Source organism: Coffea arabica, chromosome 4c, assembly GCF_036785885.1.
Source record: "Coffea arabica cultivar ET-39 chromosome 4c, Coffea Arabica ET-39 HiFi, whole genome shotgun sequence".
Taxonomy (NCBI): Eukaryota; Viridiplantae; Streptophyta; class Magnoliopsida; order Gentianales; family Rubiaceae; genus Coffea; species Coffea arabica.
Window position 1 is genome coordinate 16,674,736 of NC_092316.1, and position 20,759 is coordinate 16,695,494.

Sequence of the window (20,759 nt, forward strand, 5' to 3'; positions counted from 1 at the left end):
GGTATTAGGGTAAAGCGTAGTATTAAAAAGGGATAATATCATAAACCTCCCTTGAAGTTTCTCTTAATATCACTTGATCCCTAATAATTGTAAAAAGATCATATTAACCCTCACTTGTTACATAATACATATATCAAATAAATGGAGCTCAAGAAAAAAAAAAAAAAAGAAACAAAAGTCACTTTGTTCTCTTTCTTTTTTCTCCAACATTCTCTCTTACTCATTTTTTGGATGACCATGCAATATTTTATTTGTAAATTATAATAAATTGAATTTTGTTTAGCTTTTATATTTTGTATTGTGATAGAGTGGGTATGATTTATTTGCTTATTTTAAGTCAATTTTTATAATGATCAATACAATTTAAAAGTTTGGACATAATTTGAGAAGAGGTTCAAAAAAAAATATAAAATTCATAAGAAATTAGTTTTGAGCATATAGAGTTAAATTGGTGTAAGTGTACTTCTTTGAAAATATCTTTTTTATTTTTCAAATTTATATTTTTATGATGTGGTAATACTACTAAAGATCGTTTTTTAGGTGATAATTTTTCTAAACTGAACAAAATGATTTAGAAATATTTTTATTTAGCAAGTAAAAGAATAGTTTAGGGTTTTAAAAGTTTTGCTACACAAATAACAAAAGTAAAGGAGATAAGTGATATATTTAAAATCTTAAAGATATCAAGTGATATTAAGAAAAACCTTAAGGGAACTATCTAACATTATCCCTATTAAAAATATTTAAAAAAGGGAAACAAATGAGAAGTCATGTTAGAAACCAAACCGAGTTAACATACCAGTCATCTTGTAGACTTGTACAAATAGCAATATGCTAATCACCGGTTATCAAAAAACGAAAGGGTTGCTTCCTTTTCCAAAACATATACAAGATATTGAGACGAATCATTAATATAGCTAGCACATCCATCATCTACGCTTGTGTTAATGATTCTTGCCATTTATTCAATGTTTTTATCTCTTTTTTTGTTATAAATAAAAGGTTTTAAATCTAAAATCTCTTATTTACAATTCCTTTCACCTTATCGTCCAACATATCTCGCTCTCATGCATTAGTTTTACCTATTTGCCTTTAATTCAATGCCAAGGCGACCGTAAAAAGTTAGACAACGAGCTCAAATTAAATGAAGTAAATGAATCGGGCCTCCGCTATAAAATATCATAAAAAATAAAGGACTGTGACCATATTACTATCCTAAAAATATTTAACCCCAGCTTGAGCTTCAACCCTGTGGACCCTTGGGCTAGAAAGGCACTAAGGTGAAGATAATTATAGTCCACAGTTGTTTATAAATTCACACCCCCACCGAAAAAAGGTGTTTATAAATTCAACGTTACTTGAACAACATTTATCATAAACTTCAAGGTACTTTTATTTCCTTCACAAATTTTTTATAATGTAAAACACGGTGAAATACACATACATGTATATATTTATACTCACATACAAGGTACAGACATGTAAACACAACATTAGCTAATAAAACATGTCTCTAGAAAACTTTCCTTGATTCCAAATTATTTATCTGAAACCAGATGATGTTATATGATATCTGATTAATTAAGCTTAGTTCCCTTCCCTTTCATCAACACTTACAACAAAATTGTTGATAGCAATATCTGAGCTCCCACCATTACAAACTGCCCTTTTAGCTTGCTCTCTCATCTTAGAGGCATTAATCCTAATTTCATCACTTTTTTCTCCAACCATTACCTCCCTTACACACCTCTCAATTTCTTCTCTTGTAACAATCATTTTCTCATCCCTTTTAGCCCTCACTCCTACCCTCCAAACACTTTCAATAAATTTGGCATTTGTTGGCTGATCACTCCATTGTGGCAATGCCACCATAGGCACCCCAAGACTTGCTGCTTCAAGTGTTGAGTTCCAACCACAATGTGTCATGAAGCACCCTACAGATTGGTGAGCCAATACCTCCAGCTGATTACACCACTTCACAATTTTTCCAAATCCCATTTCATCATTTGATTGTAGAAATTCAGTAAGCAACTTTTCTTGCTCAGAGTCTTTGATTACCCAGAGAAAGTGATGGCTGCTGCCTTTTAAGCCACGGGCAATTTCTTCAATTGCTTGATTTCAACATCAGCCATGCTCCCAAATGACACAAAAACCACTGATTTTGGTGCCTTTTCGTCTAACCATTTCAAATAGTGGTCACTTGGCTTCCACAGACTGCCTCCATAATCTGAGTCTCCTGCTATTGGCCCCTCTACATATGCCGATGGTACCATTGGTCCAACCATTTGTACTGGCCAAAGTCCTGTCAAGGCCTTCGCCAACTTTTGGAGCATCAAAACAAAATATAATATATTGTCAATGATAGCAATATTTGGTGCTCGTCAATAATATATTTGCTGTTAACAATATCTTATTACTTCTTTCACTTTAGATTTTCTTGCAACCATCCTTCTTATCGTAAGCCATCTCAAGACACTGAATAGCATTTTCCATCTCCTCTTCGAACGCCTCAGAAAGCAACCAACAGCAGCATTCAGACCAGTGGATGACCCCAAATTTGAAGAATCAAAAAATTGTAGGTGCTCGTCCTCGTACAAAGCTGGAGTCATGGAGTCTATGTCACATATCATGTTGTTCGTGACTTGGCCAGGAATGTTCAATGGGTGGCCAAATATATTCTCCAGAGAGTCCACAATGGGAAAGTCATGTACATCCAGGGGGCTCAAAACCCCAAGTGAATCCATGGATGGCATGATATGAGAACAGGTATTTGGTTCTGGATAATCACATTTGCCGCTCTGATGAGAATTCAGAACCTTGCTGCCGTCGGAAGTAACCAGCATAGGAGGATTTGAGGAGTATTCTATGGTAGACAAGAATAAAGAACCATCCATAAGAGAGGCCTCGTCATCAATTGAAACGACATCAGTCCAGTGCCTGTAAGCAGCAGCCACCAGATCTCGGGCATAAGCCTGCAGCAAAGTTGGATATTAGCCAACTAATATTAGTCATTCAACCGCTAAGCAGGCGAAAGATCAGTACTAGAAAGGCAAGAAGTTTAGTTTATATTCGTACCTTTTCTGTTTCAGACAGCTTATCATGGGTAATATACTGGCAATCAGAGACAAAACCCATCACCTCTCCCACAGCATTAAAAACTACACCTTTTTTATGCTGAGATCCGGATGGATAGTAGAAGTGCAATTCCTTGTCAAGTACACAAGTCCGGGCATGATCGACTGTCACTTCCCACATTTTAGTTGACATGCCTGTCCCAAGGATCTGCAGGATTTTGAATACACAAAAGGTGCATTATAAGCTATTTCGTCCCAAAGAAAAAACTATTTCTCCAAATAAGCAAAGAGAACTTTCACCACATTGCACAAAAAAGTCTATTTCGAATGTCAATATGGAGCTACAAAATTTTCAACTCATTTAACATGACCAAGACACCAATGAAGCACCTTCCACAAAATCAAATCCAACTGCTCACTATGTCTGTGCATATGAGAATTTAACAACAGACAGAATGAAAGCGTACTATACACACCTCTAGAACAATCACATTTTATAAACAATTTTCATTTCAAATATATCAGAGAATGGACTTTTTAATGGCCCTTGGAAAAGTAGGGCAAAAAATTTGAGAACAATCCCATATGAAACATCACTGATTTTTCAAAGTCTGGTAGGATCAACAATATATAGGGTAAGGAAATCCAATAAATTCTTACATTTCGAAGCCTTGCAGGGTCAACAAAATAGAGGGTAAGGAAATCCTTCACAGTTTTGACTCTTTCTTTGCTCAGACGTCTGTGAAAAGCTCCATCTTTTCCCATCTTTTCTAGGCGCCATACTTCATCTGCCAGAGAAGGAGGGTGATGCTTCTTGTACACTACAAAAAGAAACCCAGGCCGGTTATTAGTATGTAACTCAAAGTCATTAGAGAAAGAACCTAAGCACAAAAAAGGATTTAAGGCATTACACTTCATCTGTATCACGTCCTGTTTAAGGCACATCTCACGTGTTAGCAGAAAGAATATAGAGAATACTACATCTGATAAGAGAGTAAAGAATCCAGGAGGAACCAGAAAATGATAGAAGATCAATTGACTAATGGCAACTTAAGTCACCTAACTTCTAATTAATGATGAGTAAACTGGCAATTTTTTTTTCCCTAAAGAATACTGTTGAAGATATGTGATCTAATATTAGGAAAGATATGATTATAGTATCATGTATTAATTAGGTATCATATGATTATAGTATCATGTATTAATTAGGTAATAGATTGATTTAGATTAGCATGATTTTAGGGTCTAAATTAGGTTACACTTGTGTATATATATATATATGTATATTGTGTAGTCCTAATAAGATGAAGAAAAGTATTTTCTCTCCATTTTTCTTAGTTTTCATGGTATCAGAGCCCTACCATCAAGGTTAGGGTCTCTGTCCGCTGCCAGAAAATTCAGTAGTCATCATTCGGTTCATCTGATTCTGTATAGGACACATCTCTGTTCTATTCTTCACTCTTGTTTTAAAGAGTTCAGATCTACCCTTTTTTTTTTTATTCTGTTAATTCTGAACCCATGACAGAAACGAAATCTGTCGTTACGTCTGATGTGGTTCCTGTGATGTCTAAGATCACGGACCACAAACTCAACAATTTTAACTATCTTGATTGGAGCAAAACGGTTCGTCTTTATCTGCGAAACATTGATAAAGACCATCATCTGACTGATGATCCTCCAAAAGATGGTTCAAGACAGACATGGCTAAGGGAAGATGCTAGATTGTTCCTGCAAATACGGAATTCTATTGACAGTGAGATAATTAGCTTAATTAATCACTGTGAATTTGTTAAGGAGTTAATGGAGTATTCAGAATTTTTGTATTCTGGTAAAGGGAATATTTCTCGCATATATGAGGTGTGTCAAGCCTTTTATCGTGCAGAGAAACAAGATAAGTCCATCATGACTTATTTTATGAATTTTAAGAAAACTTATGAGGTGCTTAATCTGTTTTTACTGTTTAGTTCTGATGTGAAAGTTCAGTAAACTCAATGGGAACAGATGGCAATTATGAGTTTTTTGGCTAGTCTTTCACCTGAATTTGAGGCTGCTAAATCTCAGATTCTTCCCAGTCCTGAGATCTCATCCTTGCAAGATGTGTTTAGTAGGGTGCTTCGCACAGAGAATACCCAGTCTGTTCAGTCCAGCAGTGCTCTTGTTGGTTTTGGAAAACAGCAATACAAAGGTGGTGGTAAAGGAATTGACACTCGGAGACAGAATGCAGAAGTGGTTGTGTGTTACTATTGTCAAAAGCCGGGCCATATGAAGCGTGATTGTAAGAAATTGCAGTACATGAACCAGAGAACTCAATCCGCACATATTGTTTCTACCAATGATGCTATTAACCATGAAAAGTCTGTTACGATCTCTGCAGATGAATTTGCTAAATTTTCTCAGTATCAAGAATCATTAAAGTCTTCATCTACTCCCGTAACTGCCATCGCTGAGTCAAGTAAATCAAACACATGCCTTGTGTCCTCGTCCTCCAAATGGGTAATTGATTCTGGTGCCACAAATCATATGACAGGTAATTCTAGTCTATTTTTCACCTTTCAGCCACACATCTGCACCTACAGTTACCTTAGCTGATGGGTCAAAATCTCGTGTTCTTGGATCAGGCTCAGTTAACCCCACTCCATTAATCTCATTGTCATCTGTCTTAAGTTTGCCTGAGTTGTCCTTTAATCTAATTTCTGTGAGTAAAATTACCCGTGCCCTCAATTGTTCTGCCCAATTCTTTCCTAACTATTGCTTGTTTCAGGATCTTACGACGAAGCAGATTATTGGTAAAGGGTATGAATCTGGAGGTCTTTACATTCTTGACACACAGATACCTAAGCCCATAGCTTGTTCTGGAATTGTAACTCCATTTGAAGCACATTGTAGGCTGGGTCATCCTTCTCTCCCGTTGTTAAAGATACTTTGTCCACAATTTCAGAATTTGTCTCTATTAGATTGTGAGTCTTGTCAGTTTGCCAAACATCATCGTGTTAATCTGAGTCCTAGAGTCAATAAACGAGCGGATGCTCCCTTTGCATTAGTTCATTCAGATGTCTGGGGACCTAGTCCAGTCACTTCTAAAACTGGATTCAAGTATTTTGTTACTTTTGTTGATGACCATTCTCGTATGACTTGGTTATATTTAATGAAAAATCGGTCAGAGTTGTTTTCTCATTTTTGTGCTTTTTGTGCTGAGGTTAAGACTCAATTTAAGCGCTCTGTACAAATATTGCGAAGTGACAATGCCAAAGAATATTTATTCGCACCTTTTCAATCTTATATGGTGCAAAATGACATTATTCATCAAACCTCTTGTGTGGATACACCATCCCAAAACGGGGTCGCAGAACGAAAGAATAGACATTTGCTCGAAACTGCAAGAGCCTTATCATTTCAAATGCATGTTCCTAAACATTTTTGGGCTGATGCAGTGTCCACAGCTTGCTTTCTAATTAATCGTCTGCCTTCATCTGTTTTGAATGGTGAGACTCCTTATAATACTCTTTTTCCAAATAGACCTTTGTTTCCCATCGAACCTAAAATATTTGGGTGTACATGTTTTGTCCGCGACTCTCGTCCCCAAGTCACTAAATTAGACCCCAAATCATTGAAATGAATTTTTCTTGGTTATTCCCGTGTCCAAAAAGGATATAGATGTTATTGTCCTGGTCTTGGGAGGTACATTGTGTCAGTTGATGTTACTTTTCTTGAAAATACACCTTTTACCCCATCCTCATCTCATTCATGTCAGGAGGAGGATGATGATTTGTTAATCTATACAGTCACATCTTCAAGATCTTCCCCTGCTAAACCTCTAATTACTCAGGTATATTCTCGACGACAAAAGTCTCCTGCTGCATGCCCTGAACCAGTTCCTTCGTTACTAGATCCTGTCTCAAGTGATGATCTTCCTATTGCTCTTCGCAAAGGTAAGCGTCAATGCACTTATCCTGTGTCTTCGTGTGTATCTTATAATCATCTACCCACCTCTTCTTGTTCCTTTATTACATCTATTGATTCTATCTCCCTTCCTAAAACTGTTCATGAAGCCCTATCCCATCCCGGATGGCGCAATGCTATGATAGAGGAGATGAATGCTCTAGATGGTAATGATACTTGGAACTTAGTAAATTTACCTGCAGGGAAGAAGGCCATTGGGAGTAAGTGGATTTTTGCAGTTAAATTCAATCCTGATGGGTCGGTTGCTCGGTTAAAAGCTCGCCTTGTTGCCAAAGGCTATGCTCAAATCTATGGAGAGGATTATTCTGACATTTTTCCCCCTGTTGCTAAGTTAACATCTGTCAGGTTATTCATTTCTATGGCAGCCACTCATAATTGGCTTTTGCATCAACTAGATATCAAGAATGTCTTTCTTCATGGAGACCTCCAAGAGGGAGTTTATATGGAGCAACCACCAGGGTTTGTTGCTCAGGGGGAGTCTGGGAAGGTTTGTCATCTTCGGAAGTCCTTGTATGGACTCAAACAAAGTCCTCGTGCTTGGTTTGAAAAATTTAGTCTAGCAGTTGAAAGGTTTGGGATGCAGAAAAGCAAATCTGATCACTCTGTTTTCTACAAACAGTCTGAAGCTGGTATTATTTTGTTGGTAGTATATGTGGATGATATTGTTATCACTGGGAATGATGCTGCAAGTATTTCATCTCTTAAAACTTTTCTCCATAGTCAATTTCAGACAAAGGATTTGGGACTATTAAAGTATTTTTGGGTATTGAGGTAGCAAAGAGTAGGAAGGGGATATTCCTGTCCCAAAGAAAATATGTTCTTGACTTACTATCTGAAACAGGAAAATTGGGGGCTAAACCAGCTAGTACCCCAATGATCCCTAACTTGCAGCTCACAAAAGAAGGTGAATTGTTAGAAGATCCTGGGAGGTATAGAAGATTGGTTGGAAAGTTGAATTATCTTATAGTGACTCGTCCAGATATCGCGTATTCAGTTAGTGTTGTTAGTCAATATATGTCTAAATCCTACTGTTACTCATTGGGCAGCTGTAGAACAAATTTTGTGTTATTTAAAAGGAGCTCCTGGACGTGGTATTCTAGATAAAAATCATGGTCATACTAGAATTGAGTGTTTTTCAGATGCTGATTGGGCAGGATCCAAGGCAGATCGAAGATCCACAACTGGATTTTGTGTCTCTGTTGGAGGAAACCTGGTCTCATGGAAGAGTAAGAAGCAGAATGTTGTCTCGCGATCGAGTGCAGAGTCAGAATATAGAGCTATGGCACAATCGACATGTGAAATCATGTGGATAAATCAACTTCTAACTAAAGTAGGTCTCAAAACCTCACTGCCTGCAAAATTGTGGTGTGATAACCAAGCGATCTTCATATTGCATCCAATCCCGTATTTCATGAGCGAACAAAACACATCGAAATAGATTGTCATTTTGTTCGTGAGAAAATACAGCAGGGCTTGATTTCTACAGGATTTGTAAGGACTGGAGAACAATTGGGGGATCTCTTTACGAAGGCTCTACATGGGGTTCGAGTAGATTACCTTTGTAACAAGCTGGGCATAAGCAACATCTATACTCCAACTTGAGGGGGAGTGTTGAAAATATGTGATCTAATATTAGGAAAGATATGATTATAGTATCATGTATTAATTAGGTATCATATGATTATAGTATCATGTATTAATTAGGTAATAGATTGATTTAGATTAGCATGATTTTAAGATCTAAATTAGGTTATACTTGTGTATATATATATGTATATTGTGTAGTCCTAATAAGATGAAAAAAAGTATTTTCTCTCCATTTTTCTTAGTTTTCAAATAAAATGCATGAAGCAAAAGCCTTGCAATATGCAACACAGACAAGATAAACCTAAAAGGAAGATACGTATTATGTCTATTGTCTCTAAACACCAGAGTGGTATAGCAAGAAGCTGTTTGAAAGGTGAAGATAGCTATAGAAGTATAATTGAGGTTCAAGTTCAAGCAACTTAGTGATGCAGAAAATATTAAACATGCAGAGTTTATAAAATGTACCGTTATTAGGTTCCAAAAATTGAATACAGGACAAATAAGCATCATCTCTATACTTCTGATTGGATATGTCCAACAATAAAATGGAACAGAATACCTTTCATGGAAAAAGGAGATGGGAAGGGCATTTAGAAGCAGTGAGTACACAGGTACTTTCATAGTATTATTAAATTTAGACTAAAGATGTACTCCACAGAAAAAAAAGGATCAAATGCTCCATAAGACAGATGGGCTCAGATCTTAGAATCCAGGAAACCAAAATATTGTACCTTTGCCGAGCTACTTATCCCCATTATTTCAACTGACGAAAATCTGAAATAGTTTCAATCAAATGAAATTATTTGTGATATCCAAAAGCTCTATTATTACTTCATCTTTGTAAACCAACAGGTCATCAGACATCCATAACTAGTGTGTGCAGTCAACTTCTCCCGACTTCTAGAAGATGCAAAAGTACCAAGTAAAAATATAATGTAGCAAAGTACACAAGATCATATGATGGAGGCAGCAAAAAAAAAAAGGCTGCTCCACGATGATAGCACCTTCCAGCAATTGATGACTTGCATCAATGAAAAAGAAATGCATGCGCACATGAAAAATGCATGATAAGAGCAATGAAAAAGAGCACATGAATCATCTTCAACCATCAGAAGAGCAGTGACTAAAAACTATGGGAAAAAGAAATAGCACAGGAAACCAATGATGAATTTAACATCTAAAAGTAAAGCTTCAATAATGGAGACTACTCAGAACTAATAAATACTTGTAGTTCCAGTTATTGCCTACACAATGAGAACCGAAGTTGAGCCGTTCCCATTAACCGACAATTTTGCTTCCTTTGCAGACTTAACAACTTAGAGTTAACTATAAGCCTGAACCATAACATTTTAACAAAAAAACCCTCTTTAAAAGTTGGAACCAAATTTTGTTTTCATCATGAATGTCACTGGCATTGGTAGGCTTGCTTTGAGAAAAAGGAGCACAACAATAACAAGAAAAAATATTTCTGCTTACCTGTCAAGCAATGCGCATGAGAGAGAGAGAGAGAGAGGCAATTAGAATTCTTACATTCGCCACGATGATCCCTGACAATGAAGGAGTCTGTTTTGGCCTCTTTCACTCTGTTACCATCAGAATTGTCCACAACTCTTGCCCCCAGCCTGAATTTGCGACTTCTTGTCCAGCTTGAGTTGTCTGTGAAAGAAATGTCACTGACCACACCAATGCCCTCTTTTATAGAGTCAAAAAAGCATCCCCAGTAAGAAGGGGTTTCTTGCCTTCCCTTTCTCTGACAATATTATTCTTGAACTCTTCAAAGGTCCAATTATCACTTTCATCACCATCAAAATCTCCCTCAAGAACTACTATTTCAACTTTTGCAGCAGATTGAGGACCAATGGAAACAACTTGCCCAGTAAAAGGATCAACTAAGGCAACTTGTAGAATGTTAAAATCCTCGCCTTCTATACGTGTTCCAGTAAAAACTGGAAGAGAGATGCCACTTAGAAACTGTAACTGTAAACTTCCTGATTCAGAAGGGCATATCTCTTTCTCGCAAGTCCTATTTTAAAAAATTACGCATCTAATTAGCATTTTAGAGTAGTAAAGGTAATAGGCTAGACTTTGAGCATAACTCTCAATATTTACCTTCTCATACCGATCAAGTACTTTTTCATTGCCAAGTCAACTTCCTCTTTCACCTGAGAGTTCATTAAACAAATCAACAAAATAGCATTCTGGGATAAGTAAATAAAGAACGAAGGGGAAGAAACTCCACGAGCAAGGTATTAAAAAGCGCTAGGTCCTATTTGCATAGTGGTGCTTTTTTTGTAGTATTGAATCTGTAAACATTCAAATCATACTGAAGATTACAGTTGCACCATCTCTTGGCATAATCCCTTTTAGACAACCAATAAATTAAAGCAGAACAGAACTGAAAGGCAGAGGAATGCATAGATGTATTTCTGAATTGAATTCTAAACAGATTGTTTCTGCAAGTCCACTTCAAGAAAAAAGCATCCAGAATGTTTGCATATGTTTTAACAACTTAACCAAGATCAGCTTCTCATATGAAGCATGTTGCTATGGAGAAGAGTAAGACTTGACTGAACATATTAGACATCAAGAAATATAGTAAACTGGAAACTAAGGCATAGAACTAACTTTTTCCCTAACTTTCACCACTTCATGATAGTTGGTCATATAAGAATGTAATACACCCCGAAATTGATTGTGCATAAGCTCTCCAGAAAGAATTGACTAAGACATAAATCCATTCATCCTTTTTCGAGTATCAGGAGTCCAAGGCTTCTTAACATCTAAAACCAATGACTTAAATCTAAAAGAACAGTTGCTAAGCAAAATTTTTCATCAACGTAAAATGCAGGAGAGAAATTGTTAGACAGGAATTGCTTGAAAGAGGAGCTTACAATTTTACGGATCATTGGCTCAAAAGCTGGCTCGATCAATTTTTGCTTTCTTCGCAAGGTTATTGACTCCAAAGCTGGCATGATATTACCATCAAAAGGGATTCCTTTGTCTTCATGTGCAGATGCTACTAACATATTGCAAGCATCACCCTGTCAATGAATATTCATAAACTGCCACAAGCTTGAAGTACAACAAACGGAAAAGGAAAAGAGAGAAAGAAAGTGTAATTGGTTTTCATGAAGGATTCCGTGGTCTCTTCTGGTAGATTATATAACATAGTTACACATACTGGTGCAGGGGCTGGAACCTGTCCAACCATATTATCAGGTTTGCATGTTTGAGCGTGTCTCACCGTGGCCTCCCACTGCGTTGGACGTAGACCTACTAGCTGTCAGTTGTACAAAATAACATGCATTAATTCTAAAATACGGAGTAAGAAACTTTCCAACTATTCACGAGATCTTGAACTTCATCCACTCAATTATTGTTAGGTTAGCTTACCAAAAAACAAAAACCAGCATTAGGTTTGAAGGAAAAAAAAAAGGTCCAGCATCGAGCAGAAGGGTTATTACAGAAATGTAGTGTGGTCTTGCATTTCTTTTTGGGCATTTATTTGCTGTCTTAACATTATCCTAGATAGCACACACCTTGTAGATAACCAATTAGCATAAGAAATAGAAGAGTTTCATGCGAGAGAGCAGCTCTCATTTTCAGTGATAAGGACAAATCAGCTGTAAAAGCTGGTGGCACAGCTACATAGACAGGTATCAGGCTCCTTAAGAATATACAAAGGCGAAAGAGGAAAATGATAAGAGTTTTAGGTAAGTAAAGTTCTACTTAGTTGACATGGTTATAATGCTATAAATAGTATGTTTAAACTGGCCATGTTGAACAAGAAGATGCGGTGAATCATGTATGCACCCAATAATTTGTTGCAGAGTGCCTGTATAAATTAAGTAAAGGAGTGAACTTTACACATTTGAGCTCTTCCGGGTCTTCTGAGAGTCTAGTCTGGAAATCCTTCACACAGTTCACATTTGCCCCCTTCAGACGTTCATGGGTAGCACCATTTTTTGAAATGTTCTCTAACCGCCAAACCTCATCAGACGCAGATGGGGGGTAATGCTTCTAGGTATCTGCAGAATTAGCATTTAGCAGATGTTGAAGTTCTTATACTCGTCATCCCAGTTTTCTATTTGTTTGATTTGCGTAACAGCATAGTTCTCAAGATGCTAGATCCTTTGATGTCCTGCTTTTCAGCGGAACATTTACCTCATATGTGACAATACTCAAAGTTGAAACTTACAAAGAATACAGAAATACCAGAAAACAAATATTTTGCCTATTTAGAACTGAGTTACAAGTATCAACTAAAAACATGCTAACAGAAAAGCTTTACAATATGCTTTTTTTCAAAAAAAAATGGAATTCACAAATCCCCTAGGAAATCAAAAGTAATCCAATAGATCTCTATCATACGTTTATAGGCATTCTCCAACTGTCACAATTCTCAACCCTCTTTTCATTTCCTTTCAACAACTACAAACTTTATCTATTCTACAGTATTTCATTTGATTTTGGTCTCTTCTGGTGTTAATATCAAGTGACAACCTAACTTCAGGCCTCATTAATTCATCTTTTGACTCTCATATCAACATCTCAGATCAGTTTTTACAATTAATAATGCCAAGTTCACAGTGCCCATTTACTTTTATCTTAAAGCAGTTCTCTAGTATAATGGCATTCAATCCTTTGACCATGTTTAATTTGAATTGGGTAAAATGACATAGTAGAGGGGGGAAAAAAGGAGAAAAAAGGACTGGGATCTCTTACATTTTCCACGATAGTCAAGGACTTTGAAAGATTTTGTCTTCGCTTCTATTACTTGACTGCCATCAAAAGTATCAACAACCCAAGCCCCTAGCTTGAAGATGCCACCATTATGGCGTTGAGAGCTTCTAAACATAACATCAGACAAAGACACAGTTCCTTTATTCAATTTTGGTTGCAAATTTCCTGCAAGAACATATTGTTTTCCTTCCCTGTCTCGAGCAATTTTACTTTGAAACTGTTCAGCTGTCCACGCATCTCCCTCATCATCATCCAGATCTCCCTTGAGAGCAACTATTTCCACTTTAGCAGAGGCTTCTCGTCCAAAGTCAACAACTGCTCCTGTACAATTATCAATCAGAGACAGTTGCAAATTGCTACCTCCTTCTCCTTTGATTTGCTCTCCAGTTCGAATAGGAACAGAGATATTGCGGTTGAATTTTAACTTCATGCATCTTTGTTTGGTGTCCTGTATTGTCTTCTCAAGATTACTGGACAAGAAGCATAGGCATGTCTGAGCTGTTATACTTACATAGATAATGTAAATAAGAAAACACTATACAACTATCATGTACCAGGAAGTTCAAAATGGAGCTTTGAGTTAGCTTCTTACCTCCCACTACTAACCAAAAGCTTCTCCACAACCTCTTCATGTTTATCTATTCTTTGACCAATAGCAAGCTTCAATTGATGCAAGAAGCATAAATCAGAAACAGAAGCATCTCAATATTATCATACATCCATTGGCAGAGTTCATACTTGGGATTTTATTAGATCTCAGACGAATACAAAGGTGAAAACTTCTTCTGCTCACATGGCAACAAAATTTTTTGGGGAAATAAATATACTTCCATGAGTAGAAATAAGAAGAATATTGATCAAGCAAGAAAGCAAAAATTTCTTTGATTTGCAAGAAAAAAGAAATAATCTTGCCTTTTCAATTTGCTGGAAAATTTTCTTGTTTTTGGCAATAACGAAGAAATCTATAGCATGCACAAAGACTTCAACAACAGATGACAATTACAGACCAACATGGATACTACTACTGGGATTTCAAATAAGAAAAAATGAAATAGAAGAGACAGAAATAATAAGCAGCTAGTCAGCAAGTGGTTCTCTTCATCTTTTAGGTAATAATCTTCAATTTTTAGCAACTATCTATATTAAAGTAATAATTATCCAATTTTTGTTTGTTTCATACTGCTTCAAGTTCTCTATTCAAGAAATGCACAGATGTACAGAGCTACCTTTGAACTCTTATAAGCATTATACGTTTCTTTTTCCAGAGATCTCTATTAGAGTACAAAAGTAAAGAACGAACAGAAAAGGACGCAAACGTTCATAACTTTGGTGGGGAAAAAAGCCAGACAGCTGAGAACGAGAAAATACCTTCAAATATGCTAAACTCAATTCCAAACCAAATCATGAATCTTGGCCAAAATCAAACTTACAATTCTTTGATTCATCTCCTCGAACCGTTGCTCCTGAGGGTTTCTTATACTGTTGAATTTCTGATTCACCATATCCTCAAGTTCTTCCAACCTATCATTTCAATTAGACAGCAAAAGCCCAGAACGAACAAAAAATTCACAAGCACAGTACAAAAATTAGAACAAATTTCAGTACTAAACTATATTCATCAACAAAATTAAAGAAAATTTGATCTTCACTTACCTCTTTGAGCGCAAAACTGCCAACCCCTCGTAACTAGAACAGTTTCCTTCCTCTGATCCAAGCTTGCTGCATTCTTCAGTCTGCCATTCTTCTCGCTCCTTTTTTTATTCTGCTTTTGGTGAATCTGTCAAGGAATCCAAACAAAACCCAGACGGGATCGTTAAAGAAATTCTCAAAATCAGAAGAGAATCGAAACTTCTCACAATTTCAAGAATATCAGAAGAAGTTTGCCTTGCAGCGCTTTTATGGCAAAAGAAAAACTTCTTTTATTTTAAGCAAACAATTTATAAAAAAAAAAAAAAAAAAAAAAGCAAACAATTGAGGCCAAAACAGATAAAGACAAAAGGCGTTGTCAGCGTGGAAAAATCATTCAACTGCCACAAGGGTTCTGTGCTGCTGTCTCTTACGTGTCTCTTACTTCAACTGCTACAAGTTGTTTTGGACTTTGGAGGAATTGGTTTGCGCTTAACATAGCTGAATTTCACCTGAGCTTTCTACAATTTACTTAGGGATAATTTCAAAAACCTCCCCTGAGGTTTCTGACACTTTCACTGACATCCCCTGAGGTTCTCAAAATTTCACTTACCTCCCTTGATAAAAAATTGGGCCCCTTTTCTGACGTCATCAGGGCCAAAATTACAGATATATCCCAAGTAGTTGGGGTTAATTACTATCGTTTAGTTACATAATGGCATCTGATATGATTAATTAAGTTTAACAACAATAATAGAAACTTGATTTATATAATATTTTTAAAACCCTAATACATCTAAATTTGATTTTATTTTTCAAATTTATAAGATTTTTATTTAAAAAAATGGGATACGGATAAGATATCCGGTTGGTTCGATTTGCATAGGTGCATATGAGAATATCCGAATACTCCTGAAACCCGCAAGTGGGATTCTGTGTTTTTTCTATTTCAAGGTTAGCTCGCATGCGGGTTAATGTTATATTTGAGCGCGAGAAGAAAAAATTGGTAATTAGGCTCTTTGGGCATTATAAGTAAATATTTAAATTAATGGCAGTTTTATTACACCAATATTATTGTATTATCATTATTATGATTATTGTATTATTTCTTATGCAAATATAACATTTAATTATCCAAGCAGTTTGATTTTATTTTTACAATTTATAAAATTTTTATCACTTATATAATATTTTTAAAACCCTAATACATCTAAATTTGAATCTAATTTTCTACAAGTCATACTTATAAATGCGAAATCTAACAAAAAAGTTAAATACAATTTTTGCAGGTCAAATTTAACAAATGCGAGCTATTTGCAAAATTTTAAATATTTGCAACATTTTTTAAAACAAAAATTAGAAGCTTTCTGCAAATAATTCCCTACCTCTCAAAAAATACCAAAATAAAAAAGATAAGAGCTCGCATTTGCTTCCTAGAAATAATTCCCTAGCTCTTAAAAAAGGAAAAAAAAAATTGAGAAGAGCTCGCATTCGTGAAATGCGAGCTCAATAACCAGAGCTCGCATTCACTCTTGTAAGCTCGCATTTGTGAAATTCACAAATGCGAAGACCCCCCTGACGGAAATTAAACCCAAAATCACCCCTTTTGTAGAATTTTTTTAAAATTCATCACAAAGTTAGAAATTTCTCAATAGAAATACAACTTGTTTGGATTCCTTTCACTCTCTGATATCATTACGGTTGCTTTGCGATTACAGCGGCAAAACCTGTTTTTAATGGAGAAAGATGTAGGTGAATTCCATGATTCTCCCCTATGGCTTGAAGAGGCCATGGTTGCAGCTAAAACTTTTTACTCAGAGCTCTAATTGTAGCACAGCAAATGCACTTGTTATCACTCCAAATTAGTAGCAAAGAATGTTAATAGCTTGAAACCTCAGAGGTAGTTAAGTTGCTTTGCTTTATATGCTATTGCTACTGAAACAGCAAACCTTCTGGCCGTTGCAATTTGCAGCTAGCCGTTGCAAAATCTGCCAAATAACTGTTGCATGGCACATCTGGTGCATGCAATTTTTTGTATTGCACTTACCCCCCCTCAACTTTACTAATTAGTCCAAATCATTTATTCTTCTTTGAATCTTCTACTAATACAACTTCTGCAAAGGGTAGCTATGGAATAAAAATACCTTCTCACACATGAAAATAATATTTTAATCTGATTTGGACTGGATTGTTACCACAAAATCAAAAGCAAGGGAGGTAAGTGAAATTTTGAGAACCTCAGGGGATGTCAGTGAAAGTGTCAGAAACCTCAGGGGAGGTTTCTGAAATTATCCCATTTACTTATTGGGTTTGTTTGGATTGTAAATTATTAGAGATATTTTTATTATAGCACTTTTTGTGATGTGATGTATGTGAGATAAAAAAGTAATTGGAAAGATAAAAAGATGTGTTAAAAATTGTAATGATGATGCAAGTAAATATATTTTGACAAATAAATAGCAATTCAAACAAACTCATTGTCACACAGGACAAATAAATAATATTAATATTTTGAACTAATATTTCTTATACTGCCACAGTAAACAAATTTTGGCACGAATTGAGTATAAATTTATAAATTTATTATACATAATCGCTATTTATGTTGAAACACTTTGGAATATTATAATGATAAGAATCAATATTTATAAGGATGTTCAAAAATGTTTATAAAAGGGAAACAAATGAGAAATTACATCATATATATATATATATATATATATGTATGTATATGTATATGTATATATGTATGTGTGTGTGCGTGCTTCTGGTGTGTGTGTGTGTGAGGAGGGGTTAACTTTTGCATAATTGGTGTTAGGGTAAAAGCTTACCCGCTATACATCTTTGACTATTTTCCCTTAACTTTTGCATAATCTGGTATTAGGTAAAGGGTAGTATTAAAAAGGGATAATATCATAAACCTCCCTTGAGGTTTCTCCTAATTTTACTTGACCCCTAATAATTGTAAAAAGACCATATTAGCCCTCACTTGCTACATAATTTATATATCAAATAAATAGAACTCAAAATAATAAAAAAAAGAAACAAAAGTCACTTTCTTCTCTTTCTCTCTTACTCATTTTTTGGATGACCATGCAATATTTTATTTGTAAATTATAATAAATCAAATTTTATTTAGCTTTTATATTTTGTGATGTGATAGAGTGGGTATAATTTATTTGCTTATTTTGAGTCAATTTTTTTAATGATTAGTACAATTTAAAAGTTTGGACATGGTTTGAGAAGATGTTCAAAAAAATATATAAAATTCATAAGAAATAAGTTTTGAGCATATAAAGTTAAATTGGTGTAAGTGTACTTCTTTGAAAATATCTTTTTTATTTTTTAAATTTATATTTTTATGGGTCATAGCAATATGATGTGGTAGTACTACTAAAGATTGTTTTTTATGTGATAATTTTTCTGAAGTGAAAAAAATGGTTTAGAAATATTTTTATTTAGCAAGTAAAAGAATAGTTTAGGGTTTTAAAAGTTTTGCTGCACAAATAACAAAAGTAATGGAGATAAGTGATATTTTTAAATTATTAAAGATATCAAGTGATATTAAGAGAAATCTTAAGGGAGGTATATGATATTATCCCTATTAAAAATGTTTAAAAAAGGGAAACGAATGAGAAGTCATGTTACAAACCAAACCGAGTCAACATACCAGTCATCTGGTACAGTTGTACAAATAGCAAAAACATGATGGAGGAGAAGGTGGAAATTCTGAGGATATTGGGGGGAATGCAGCAGGTGAGACAGAGTAAGTATTTGGGTCTACCAATGGTTATAGGTCGATCCAAGAGACAGGTTTTTAACTACATCAAGGAGAAGGTGTTAAGGAGACTTAAAGGATGGAAAGAAAAATTGCTGAGCCAAGCTGGTAAGGAAGTGATGTTGAAATCAGTAATCCTAGCTATGCCTGCATATGCTATGAATTGCTGTAGACTGCCTAAGAATTTGTGTAAAGAAATAAGTAGGGAAATGGCTCGGTTCTGGTGGGGAAATGGTGAAGACAAGAAGAAAATTCATTAGGTGGAGTGGAAGAAGCTGGCTGACATTAAAGGAAAGGGAGGCTTAGGCTTTAGAGATTTGCAGGACTTCAATAGTGCTATGTTAGCTAAGATGTTGTGGAGAATCCTAACTAATCCAAATCTGTTGATGAGCAAGGTAATGAGAGGAAAGTATTTCAAAGGTGAGTCCATTTGGAGAACGAGAATAAGGGCAGGGGATTCATGGTTTTGGAAGAGTATCATGAGTGCAAGAGAGGTACTAGAGAGTGGTGTTAGGAAGAGGGTAGGGGATGGAAAAACAATCAACATATGGACTGATAGATGGTTACCAGGTAGAGGATCAGGCATGGTGAGAACTAGCAAGCCAGTGGATTGTACAGTTCAAGGGGTACACGAACTGATTCAAGAGGGTAAATGGAATAGGTAGCTGTTAGGATCGATCTTCAGTGATGAAGAGTGTAGGAAGATTGAAGATATTCCTATAAGTGTATGTGCGAGGAAGGATAAATTGGTGTGGCCTCTTACTAAATCTGGTCAGTACTCTGTGAAGACTGGGTATATGTTGGTAAGAGACATGAGGGAGGAGAGGTAGGTGGAGCAGAGGCAAGAAGCTAACCATAGCAGAAAGGCTCCTAACTCCAAGGCGTGGAAGTGTTTATGGAATCTAGACATGAAGTGTAAGCTGAAGCATTTTATATGGAAGTGTTTGCATGAGGTCTTACCAGTTAATGAGGTTATTAAAAGGAGAACAGGTCTAGGGGAGGACAGGTGTAGGTGCTGTGGGGAAATGTCAGAAACAATAGAACACATGTTCTTCTTTTGCAGCCATGCTGAGTATATATGGAAAGCAGCTCCAATTAACTGGGATGGGCTAAATGATTTCAGGCACAAGTTCTGGCATTGGTGGAATGGCTTGATGGATGTTGAGAGGAGACCTGAGGGGAAGACTCACATTGCATTGACAGTAAATATTCTTTGGCAGATATGGAGGGATAGAAACCAAATTCAGTTTAGTGGAGTTAGAAACTGTCCTGGAAGAACTGTAAACAAGGCAATGCATGAGTGGGTGGAATACAATGAAGCAAGAGATGGGGAGGTCAAAACAGATGTTAATAGGGAACACTGAAAGACAAAATTGAATAGTTGGCATCCACCCCCTCTGATGCTGCTGTAGAGCAGAAGTTTAGGAGAATAGGTTAGGGAGTGGTGGCCAGAAAGGAGGATGGGGCGGTAGCAGGAGCATGGGCAGGAGGGGCAAGGAGGGAAGGGAACCCAGCAGTGGAGGAAGCATTAGCCATTAGAGAAGCTGTTATCAAGGCAAAGCAGAGGGGCTGGAACAAGGTGGAGATTCAATCGGATTGTAAACTGATGGTGGATAAGCTTAAGGACAAGAATGCTGATGACCCAATTACGGGTACTATCCTAGCTGATATTCTGTTGTTAAGCCGAAGTTTTGAAGAATGTTACTTCTCCTTTGTTAGACGGGAGGGTAACTGTGTCTCTCATAAGCTGGCAAGATTTGCCATAAGCTTGAAGGATGAAATATGTTGGTTGGATTCTTTTCCAACTTGGCTTACGTGTTTAGCCAAAACAGATGTAAGAGCAGTTGCTCAAACAGTGTAATAGTTTTCTGGAAATGTGTATGCTATCGTTTGGGAAAAAAAAAATCACCAGCTATCAAAAAATGAAAGGGTTGCTTCCTTTTCCAAAACATATACAAGATATTGAGACGAATCATTAATATAGCTAGCAC

At 36.1% G+C, this 20,759-nt stretch overlaps 1 protein-coding gene and 2 pseudogenes across 2 annotated transcripts; all 3 read right to left on the bottom strand.

Moving 5' to 3' along the window:
* Window positions 1-1,514: 1,514 nt before the first annotated feature.
* On the bottom strand, window positions 1,515-2,333 carry LOC113739954 (mogroside I-E synthase-like; annotated as a pseudogene).
* LOC113739953 (calmodulin-binding protein 60 A-like) lies at window positions 1,515-12,523 on the bottom strand (annotated as a pseudogene).
* On the bottom strand, window positions 12,329-15,462 carry LOC113739955 (calmodulin-binding protein 60 B-like). 2 transcript variants are annotated; one of them, XM_072046139.1, is made up of 6 exons: window positions 15,425-15,462; window positions 15,018-15,141; window positions 14,795-14,885; window positions 13,957-14,024; window positions 13,347-13,834; window positions 12,329-12,649 (listed from the first exon to the last, which is right to left on the bottom strand). In XM_072046139.1, the coding sequence occupies exons 3-6, from the start codon at window positions 14,864-14,866 to the stop codon at window positions 12,642-12,644; spliced, it is 636 nt and encodes a 211-aa protein (XP_071902240.1). In that variant the 5' UTR covers window positions 14,867-14,885; window positions 15,018-15,141; window positions 15,425-15,462; the 3' UTR covers window positions 12,329-12,641. The 2 variants fall into 2 exon arrangements, with proteins under 2 accessions (XP_071902240.1, XP_071902239.1); XM_072046138.1 differs by lacking the exon at window positions 15,425-15,462 and adding an exon at window positions 15,249-15,365.
* Between the last annotated feature and the right edge of the window lie 5,297 nt (window positions 15,463-20,759).